This window comes from Equus asinus, chromosome 23 (assembly GCF_041296235.1).
Source record: "Equus asinus isolate D_3611 breed Donkey chromosome 23, EquAss-T2T_v2, whole genome shotgun sequence".
NCBI lineage: Eukaryota > Metazoa > Chordata > Mammalia > Perissodactyla > Equidae > Equus > Equus asinus.
The window spans coordinates 54,067,047-54,077,281 of NC_091812.1; the positions used below are offsets into that span (position 1 = coordinate 54,067,047).

At 40.4% G+C, this 10,235-nt stretch overlaps 1 protein-coding gene across 1 annotated transcript; it reads left to right on the forward strand.

Moving 5' to 3' along the window:
* Nucleotides 1–270: 270 nt before the first annotated feature.
* DMRTA1 (DMRT like family A1) lies at nucleotides 271–9,552 on the forward strand. Its single transcript, XM_014831127.3, has 2 exons — nucleotides 271–1,241; nucleotides 4,543–9,552. The coding sequence occupies exons 1-2, from the start codon at nucleotides 596–598 to the stop codon at nucleotides 5,388–5,390; spliced, it is 1,494 nt and encodes a 497-aa protein (XP_014686613.3). The 5' UTR covers nucleotides 271–595; the 3' UTR covers nucleotides 5,391–9,552.
* The last annotated feature ends 683 nt before the right edge of the window (nucleotides 9,553–10,235 follow it).

Consider the following 10,235-nt stretch of genomic DNA (forward strand, 5'->3'; position numbering starts at 1 on the left):
CTTCAAACTTGCTTAGGAGAAGCGTGGAACTGGGGAACAGAGACTTTCAAATCTTGCTTACTTTAAGAAGGGCAGTAAGAGGTGTGGGAGAGGACGTGAAGATTGTTTACTAAAATGTCCGTTTAAGAATTCATGGGGAAGCAAGAGGGGGAAAAGGGCTTCTTGGGGAGGGAACACTTGCAGCCCATCAGGACAGCTTTTTGCGTCTCCCACCGTCCCTCCTCCCAGACGGGCGCCGCTCTCGGTCCCCGGCCCTCCCTCCCCGGCTTCAGGGCTTGGCCAGGAGACCCGGTGGGCGGGGTAGCCTCTCCAGCCTCGCCTTCTCCGACTCAGAGGGCGCGCGGAGCACAGGGGCATTAACTCAGCGCCCCGGGACTCTAATAAGAGGCTCACTGGGCATCCGCGCCTCTTCGCATCTCCACCTCCCGGAATCGGTCGTCCCCAGCCCGCGGCGGGAATTGCTTCAAACTTTGTCCGCGTGTGGGTGGCAAGCAGCGGGACGGCGGCGCGTCCCCCAGCCTCCCGCATCGCGGCCGGGGTAGCAGTGGACAGCGCACCTTCCTGTCGCGTCCCGGTCGCCAGACTCTCCTCGGGAATGGAGCAGGCACAGTGTGGCAGCAGAGACCGCAGCGGCAGCGGCCGACCCCACCTGGCCCCCGGGCTGGCGGCGGCGGCCCCCGCGCCCCTGTCCCCGGCGATGACGGTGCCCCCGGGGCTACCGGTGCCCCCAACTTTCCTGCGGCCGCCCAGCCTGTTCCTGCGGGCAGCCGCCGCCGCAGCCTCGGGAAACGGAGGCTGCCCGCCGGCTCCCGGGCTGGAGAGGGGGGTGGGCGCGGTGGGCTGCGGCTACCCGCGGACACCCAAGTGCGCCCGTTGTCGCAACCACGGCGTCGTGTCTGCGCTCAAGGGCCACAAGCGCTTCTGCCGCTGGCGGGACTGCGCGTGTGCCAAGTGCACCCTGATCGCCGAGCGCCAGCGCGTCATGGCCGCCCAGGTGGCGCTGCGCAGGCAGCAGGCCCAGGAGGAGAGCGAGGCCCGGGGGCTGCAAAGGCTCCTGTACCCTGGACCCTCGGGGACGGGGGCTCGGACAGCCGGAGGCGGCGGCAGAACCGAGAATCCTCAGGGCGCGAGAGGCCCCCCGGCGGTGACTGCGATGGGACTGGGGGCCTTGAGACAGGCTAGTGGGCTGGCGACCCCTGCGTTCGAGGTTTTCCAGCCAGATTACACAGAGGAAAAACAAGGTGAGTCGATCTTTCATTTGCTTTTTGCACAAGAAAAATGGTTGCTCTGAAGCAAAACTGTGAAACACTCAGCTGTACCCTGGAGGCGGGCAAGAAAAGTTGTTTAATAGTGAAGTTCTGGGAAACTTTTCTGCAATATAGACGTAAATGGGGGTGTTAGAGACCCCTCGCGTTCAGTTCGGAAGGGCTTTCTCTTCCTTTAGTGATAGGATAAGATCATGAAAAAGTGAAGCGTGAGTGATCAGATGAGCAAGTCGTGCTAGGAATGGAGTTTGCGTCCAAGATGCTGTGACTTTGAGAAGAGCTTCAAGGGGGCCTTGAGTGAAAAGCTTCGTGAGAGAAGCTGCGTTTGGAGCTTACTCTGTACTCTTTTCAGCTATAAAACCAGAGTCGATCTTCTGATCTGGCGTGGGAAACTCACTGGTGGTTGGCAGGACAGCTCTTTACCTTCAGGGCAAACCTTTGGCGCCAGCTGGAAGTGGGGAAGAGACAGAAATCTACCAAAGCGCTTTTTACTCTTTCCCTTAAAATTTTCCAGCCTTCCACCCCCTCCCGGAGCTGTCAGCCTCCAAAATGTCAAAAGCTCTAATATTTGAAGTTTCAACTCTTCCAATAAGAAAGAAACTTAGGTTTTCCAGCTTTGTAAAGCCATTGGTAAGAGTTTCAAAGTCTGGTATTAGAGATTTCTTGTCCGAGGAGTTTTAAGGTTTGTTTTTTAGTATTTATTGAGTGCAAATCATCTTCATGCCATGTGTTAGGTAAAAAAAAGATATATATTTTTTTGACTGGGGTTATCCCAAATTAGCTTTCCCTGCTAATGTAAATCTCACTTATTTTAGTGAATTTCATAGTCCTCCACAGGTCACAGTAGCCGCGAAAATGTCATCTCAGTGTTTTTGGATACATCCAAGACAGGTTGTATCACATGAAAATATATGATAATGATACAGTAAGTTACTAAAACTCTCCTGAATCATGAAAACTGCAGAACTTAACAGATCCCAGGATGTACTTTGCAAAAAGACTATCCCTGTATTTAAATAAGGCATATATGATTTGGTGTTCGCCTACATCAACTTTTTGCCTATGTTTTAGTTTATTTCAGTGGGCAAAACAGACTTTAAATATTTCTCATGAAAAATCAAAGAGGGCTGAAGAACAAAGTTATTAAGCAAAACTACTATAAAAAAGAAAAAGTTAAAATTCCATAAACTGAATTGACAGGGAGATCTCGCTGAAATCTCTCTGCTAAACAATGATTATGTGATTTTTTGGGGATAGGGGCTTACCGAAGTGTTCTGTTTATAGGGACAATTATTTTACTTTATTCTTTGCTTCAGTTGACTTCCTTTTTTGAAAAGCTACTTCCCTGGCTTTTCTCAGCTGACTGCCTCCTCTTACACAATATCCATCAACTGTAGTAGAGTAGTCTATTTAATTTACTCAGTCATTAGACAAAGACTAACAGTGATTCAGAGGTGAGTAAGATTTTCTGATACAAAAGAGCCTTATAGTCAAAAGAAAGAAAATTGTGTGTATCCAAAAACTACAATGCAAGACATAATATGCAGCGATAAAAGTAAAGTGAACCCAGCTATGGGAGTTGAGAGAACAGAGATAATATCAAAGCATTTTGTAAATGATATTACAGTATTTTAAGGACACCTTGTTTTCTAGGTAGTTTTATGCAATGACTATTTTATTATATTATATTGTCCTCCATGAATACAATGTAATACCAAAAGATTATTTATGCACAAATTGCTGTAACATGGACTTTTGACACCTTACATGTTCAAGGGACATATTTAATGAATCGTATTTATAAATGAAATGGAATGGTGGACCAAGGCCAATCTATTTCCACTTGGCAGACTTCATTAGAAAAGTTCCATTTCAAGTTGAAAATACTAGCAAGTCTTGCTAGTTTTGCAGGAGCAACATCTTTTCTTTTGTCATATGTTTATAAAATGACAGCATTTTAACCCTCAAAGTTTTAAGTTGCACACACTTACTTAAGTTTTAAGATAGACTATAGATATTTCTTTAGAATTGAGAACCGCTCCTTGAGAAAACGGAGTATTACAGATCATGTTTGCGCATCCCTGCTGGACGCGATATTTGTTTTGTTGCATTCATAAGCTTTGTAGAAAAAGAAAGTTTGAAAGAAATAGTCTGAGTACTCCAGTTGACAGTTTAGTCTTTCTAATGGAAATAGAGATAAAAGGAAATGTAAACCAAAATAAAAATGATTTAGTCAATGTATAAATTATCATTTTCCCGGCATTAGCCTTACAAAAGAGTATTAAAGATATTTTTGTTTTATTAATATTCACATGCTCAACATGTTGAGCTAGAAAATCAGATTTTTGAGTAAAAGTATTTTTGGAAAATTTTCTTAATATTGGAAGGGAGTTGTGATTTAAAGCAAATGACTAATGTGTTGTTTTTACAAGACACTCTGAAGACACATATGGATTGCAATAGTGCAGTTTATACTTTTCTTTTAGAAACACTTTGACTGTAAACTCTTTTCTTGATATCTCCTAGGGATTGAAAAAGAAAGTACACATTTCACAGAGGATTGTGAAAAAATACCAACTCCGTATCGTCTCTCACATAAAATGAAATATGCATGCGAATTCTGGTGTCATTTGAGATTGGTATAGCAGTGGTCATTATTGGTTTAGATTTGAAATGAAATGAAAAATTTTTTTATTTTTCACATTATTCAGGTAACTTAATCGGAACCCAAAATGTGGTCATTAAAAAAACAATTTGTTGAAATTTAGCAGTAGCGATTAAATAGAATGTTGGTCTTCATACTAAAATTGTTTTCTTTTGGCTTTTTATCTAAACAATCATTTTATTCAGTTCTTTTTGCATAGTGTCATTGTGAAAAAAAAAATTCTCATTGGATAACAGCAAGACTTGAGTAACATTTAGGAAAATCTCAATTCACCCAGTGGGGCAAGTGGTGTGAGGGACTGGTGTTACGTTAACAGTTTGAGGTAACAACAAACTTTCGTCTTCTGATTCCTAAGTCACTGCAACATCTGTACGTTGTATAATTTTGTGATCTTGAAGTGACATAATAAATACCATTTCTCCACTATTCCAACAGTTGCATTTCTGAGTGATCTTCAAAAATTCTTACTCATTAAAACCTCTTAGAGAGGAATGAGTATTATAATATACTATGAATGAATGAATGATTTTATCCAGCACGATTTTGGAGTGGGCAGTACTACGTTCTGGGAAGTTTTCTTTTTATTTGATTCCTCTTCTTTCTCTTCCCCAGAACAAAAAGAGAGTAAATGTGACTCATGCCAGAGTGGACAAGAAGAACCGGTCTCCAGATCCCACCAACTTACCCTGGGATCATCTCCTAAGTCGAATGGTGTCATTGGAAAACAAAACGTCAAGTCAGCTATTCCAGAAAACTCAAGCAAGGATGATAACATCCAGTCTCCTCACCGCGGGGAGCAATCAGGAGGTGAAGAGAGCCCGGGGTCCTTGTCGTCCTCTGATCTGGAATCAGGAAATGAAAGTGAGTGGGCCAAAGACTTCACTGCTACCAGAGCCTGGCTTCCCACAGTGTCCTCAAGACCAAGAGACCCTCTTGATATTCTTACCAAGATTTTCCCAAGTTACAGACGCAGCCGGCTGGAAGTCATTCTACAGTTCTGCAAGGGGGATGTGGTCCAAGCCATTGAACAGGTCCTCAATGGGAAAGAAGACAAAGCAGACACCAGGGATCTGGCAAGCTCAGGAGAATTGGAAAATGCAGCTTTTCAGAAAGCTTCGAGTTTTAATTTAGCAGGAATTGGTTTTGGAACTCTAGGAAATAAATCAGCTTTCTCTCCTCTTCAAACTACTTCTACTTCTTTTGGAGGTGACTCAAGCCTCTACAACTTAAATCCTAGACTAGGTATCAGTCCATTACGGCTGGCATATTCCTCTCCAGGAAGAGGGCTGCCTGGTTTCATGTCTCCCTACCTAACTCCTGGGTTGGTCCCAGCATTGCCTTTTCGGCCAGCTTTGGATTATGCCTTTTCAGGGATGCTTAGAGATTCTTCCTACCTTCCCAGCAAAGACTCCGTAACTGGTGGCAGACTGTATTCAAGGCTGAATCACGACAACCTGTAATACCTCGGCCTCATCTCCCTTTCTGGAGTAATTCTAGAAGCATGCAGGACAGCCCTCACACCCACCTCTATTAATGTGTTCACTGTGTCTGTGAGTGGATCCCCAGGCCTTAAAAATGCTATCCTTTTTTTTTTTTTTTACAGCAATATAATAGACTTGAGATCTAAAGACTCTTCTTGAGCATTTATTAAGTGAAAGAAGCATTTAAACATTATATGTGCCTTGAATAAAGCCATTTCAGGAAATATTTTTACCTTAAACTAATGAATTTTCTCCCTAAAATATCAGTTGTCAAATCCCTATTTTAAAACTATACTTGTTTTTATTTTATTGAAAAGTAGGGTTTATAGTTGTAAAATACATTTGTAAGTGTAAAGCAGTCCAGCATTGTATAAAATGAACCAAAAGGAGGAATTTAAAAATTGAGATAATTCTAAATCACTATTACTTTAAACATTTTCTTTCCTTCTGTTCCTTGTACACAGGAAAGTTATTCGAAGTATTTTAAAATATTTTATTTGCATATAAGTGATTAGTAATAAGTAAAACTTGAGAAATTTAAATTCCTTATTTTGTTCTGAATGTCTTGTTTTTCATTCATATCTGCCATTTGTGATAAGTGCTGTTATAATAAAATATTTCTCTTTTAAAAAGTGAACATTGTGAATTTCACAAAGGCCTATGGAGTATCTTAGGAAATGAGACTGCGCCCTCTCCTGGCCACTATCACTAATCACAACTAAGTTCTGGTAGCGTATAGGAATTAAAAACGAATGATTTCCTAATAGTATAAGCTAACCATTTTTTGAAATGGTCATTTTGGATCATGCTATGTAGAAATTTTCATGTTATAGAGTGAACATCTACTGTGGACGACGATTTTAATCTTTAAGTATGCTTATGCCTGTATCTGCGGAAATACCCCTTTGCATATGTTTGTGACAGGAATATGGCAGCCATTCTCAAAGGTAGAAAGAATTTTATTTAGGAAATTTAAATAGCTGCTCGGATAAATATTGATCCACTCAAATAGATGATACTCAATGCATTGAGGAGGGAGAGGAGATTTCCAAAGGGGAAAAATTGTCATTAAATTGTAGAGGTTTTCTTGAGTTTTTTAAAAATACTTTTTGTTCTCCATCTGGAGCATTTGAAAGCTATTTATTTCAGTCAGTGGAAAGTCCCTGAGAAAACTGCTTACAAAACAATTTTATGAAGTTTTCTTTGTATGTCATCATTTTTTTAAGGACAGTAACTTTGTTGTTATTGTTAGGAATAAATGGAAAGCCAGCTGTGGTGTAAGAGAGTTGATGAATTAGAGATGGTTTAAACAATTTGAGCAGCGTGATCCACTAAAGATTTCTTAAATTATATATATGTGTGTGTATATATGCATATATATATGTGTATTATGCACTCAAGCCCTATCAGTTCTGTCATCATGAAGGTTTTTCTATGAAGCCAAATAAGAATGTGTTTCTAAAGCGTATTTTACCAGCAAATGTCATATTAAATGGCTGCATAGTATCTAACACTGATGTAGGATGTAAATATGTTTAATAGAGATGCATTATTTTTAATGGCATGAATCTGAGAAAGCAGATCTTGTACAGATTTGATGCAATCAATATTCATTATTTATAGAAACATTTTAGATTCTAAGCCCAAACCCTGCTACGATGCCTGGCAAGTAGTGGACATTCGATTAATACATACTGAGTGAAGAAACTATTTTGGATAATACAGCTCTTTGAGACTCTGATAAAACAAAAGAACTCTACCACATGGCATACAGACACACAGCTTTGTGTACAATTTCACAGAGTTCTTGAATCTCCCAAGTGCCATTCGCCATTCAGGTTAGAATCCTTGGTGATTCTTAATTTGTTTCCATTGGATTAATTCATTTATTGAGCGCTATTTGTCTTGAAAAGTGCTGGGTCCTATAGAAGATACCAATTGTAAAATGTTTTACTCTCAAGGAAGTTACATTATACAATAGAGATCTGGTTTAAAAATCCAGCAATGCTAGAGTTGCCAGATTCTTTATGTGGTTTATCTAATGATGTGTGCACGTATCCATGTGCAAGACTGAATTGCTTCTGAACTGGGGAGAACATCCATTTGGGGCAGTATTCAAATTTTAGGAAATAATTTTAAAATCTTAAAACTTACCTTACATAATGCTTTATACATTTCATACCCTTTACAATAAGTTTAGAACTTAAATAGTCTTATAGAATAAGACAGAATAATTTTGTCCAACCATTAAATTGAATGTGAGGAAACTGAGCCTTAGTAGTGCTGTTGTCCATCCCCAAGGTTACAGTAACAGTGTCCATCATCAGGAGTGGGAGTCACTTCACCAGTTTCAATTAGACTATAAGCTCTGAAGAAGGATTCATGTCTGTTTGTCCATTCACCACTTTGTATAATATCTGGTACATAATAGGTCCTCGAGTAATAGCATTCCACTGACTGCATTAAATAAAAGGTAAAAGGAAAGCATTAGCTTAGAAATTCATTTATTCAACAACCATTTACTAAGTACCTACTTTGTGCCAGGCTCTGTGCTAGACTCAGGGGATAAGGAGGTGAGTAACATACACGATCTCACCTCCAGTTGCTCATAGTCTGTGTTACTATGTGCACAAAAACAACCAACCAACCAACGTTGGTACACTGGGCAATGTTGGTACATTAGCGAGTCCTGTGTAATCTTGAGGTTTATGCCCATGGATGCTGCTTGAGGCCTGAACTCCTACGCCACTAATTAGGGACTGGAAGGAAGAGGGAGAAATCTTTCCTTGTAGCCTGTTTAGGGAAGTCCATTTGTTTGTCTGAGAGGTAAACAACTTTCACATCTATGGTGAAAGAAGTGGGCGAAGGGGAGGCTTTTGTTCACTTGCATGGAGTCTTGTGTGGAAGTCACCCTAGCAGCCTTGTGGCATCTGGATCAGACTTACTGCCCGTTCCCAATTCCAGGGAGAGTCTTTTGGAATTCGTCTGATTCAGTGCGTAGGCATCCTGGTCTAAGCTCTCGTCTAACTCTTCTGTGAAAATGGCTTAGAGTTGAGGGGACAATTGAAAAGCATGTGAGTCCAATGATACACTGGTTTTCTCCTTAACTTCTGCTGAAACAAAAAGATTCTGGGGATTTTAAGACCTGCCCTTCTAGAGATTCCTAATTGTGAATTTGGAACTAAGAAAGCTATTTATGAAGTGACCTATCCATTCAACTCTTCACTTTTTTAAATGCATTTTCCTTAGTTACTTACCTTTGAAATTAAAAAGCCTTCAGAATACAAGAGAAACTTGGGATAATGCACCTTATTATATATCACTGTAAATAGAATCCTTCTGCCAAGCACGAGATGAGATGAGGTGCACCGCCAGCTTCATGAAGGCAAAGCTTTCCTCAGGGCGGCCTGATTCTTAAGCATAGATGCTCCTCCTTTAGGTCAAGGGTAGTGGGAAAAGTTCTTGCTCTGATCCATTCCTCCACTCCCGCACGTCTCCAAACACTCCTGTTATGATGCCTGCACTGCAGTGCTTGGCCCTTAGTTGTTTGGCATCGTCCCCTCTCAAATTGAAGCTGTTTTGATGTAACACTTCAGAGCAGCTGTGCCAAACATTAAAACACCTTTTTTCTGTTTTTCGTTTTTGCTTACCGAATACTATGCAAATGAGATAAATTCATAAACATTTCCCCTTTCTAAACTTCATGCCACTGATGGGGGATTCAGGGGAAGGCAAGACAACAAAGATGAGAACTAGTATGCTGTCTGTTTCTCACGTTTGCTAATTTAAAAAACCTGATGTTTAAAAATTGTTTTAGACTGTGTCACAGTATTTTCAAGTCAAAATGGCCACATTATGTAATTTTATGAAGATGTTCATAGTTTTAAAATAGATGCACAAGTGTGACCTTATCACAATATCTGTGTCAAAAAACTGCTTTGAAATATCAAATATTTATTAAAATCCATCCTAGAGACAAGTTCAATCCAGAAAAATGGACTAGATTACTTAATACAATTAGAGGAAATATACAGAAAGTTGAGCAAGCATGCTGAAGAATGTTGATTAGAAAATCCATGTCAAACGGGCCGTGTTTTAGATTCCTGACCTTGACCTTTTATGTAACGTCTGTCAACCAAGTAGATGAAGGAATAAAAGTATAAAATTCATTGTTAGCTTATTCATGGGCAACACACATCTGAGAATGGCAGGTAATCTTTTGGACGGCACAATCCAGTTTCAAATGATTGATTCTCATTCTCTAACTCTCATTCTGGTGAACCAATATCACATTCAAGATCTTAGGGTTAAAAAAAAAAATCAACTGCACACGTAGACAACAAGGATGAGAGATCAGGATTTACAACATTTTTTTTATGAGAAAAAAGTAGTGTTATTTGATTGGTAAATTCACCATGGGATTATCATGTAACGTGGCTATTCTAAAAGTCAATTGACATTTAGATTACATCAATAGGAAGAAAGCACGTGGAATGAGGGAGGTGATAGTACCAGGTATTCTGTAATATCAGTTGGTCAGATATTAGCTAAAGTAGTGTGATCAATTCTGAGTGCCATACACTGAGTGATTCTGAAACCTAGGATATAAGCAGAGAGGAATAAGATGCTAAGAGGTGATTGTCATGGTGGTGGTAATGTTCTATGAGAAAGAGTTTTGGATATAGAAGAAATGAAAACATTTAAAGAGCTAGCATATGTCAAAAATGAATTGGGTTTCTTCTGTATAGTGTAGAAGGCATAGAAAAAGGTAAAAGAGGGGGCCAGCCTGGTGGCGCAGCTGTTAAGTACGCATGTTCCGCTTCA

Bases quoted from the DNA above. Each gene is read 5' to 3' on its own strand.
- DMRTA1 (XM_014831127.3), top strand. From the start codon at position 596: ATGGAGCAGGCACAGTGTGGCAGCAGAGACCGCAGCGGCAGCGGCCGA. The intron at 1,242-4,542 runs GTGAGTCGATCT...TCTCTTCCCCAG, and splicing joins TTACACAGAGGAAAAACAAG to AACAAAAAGAGAGTAAATGT.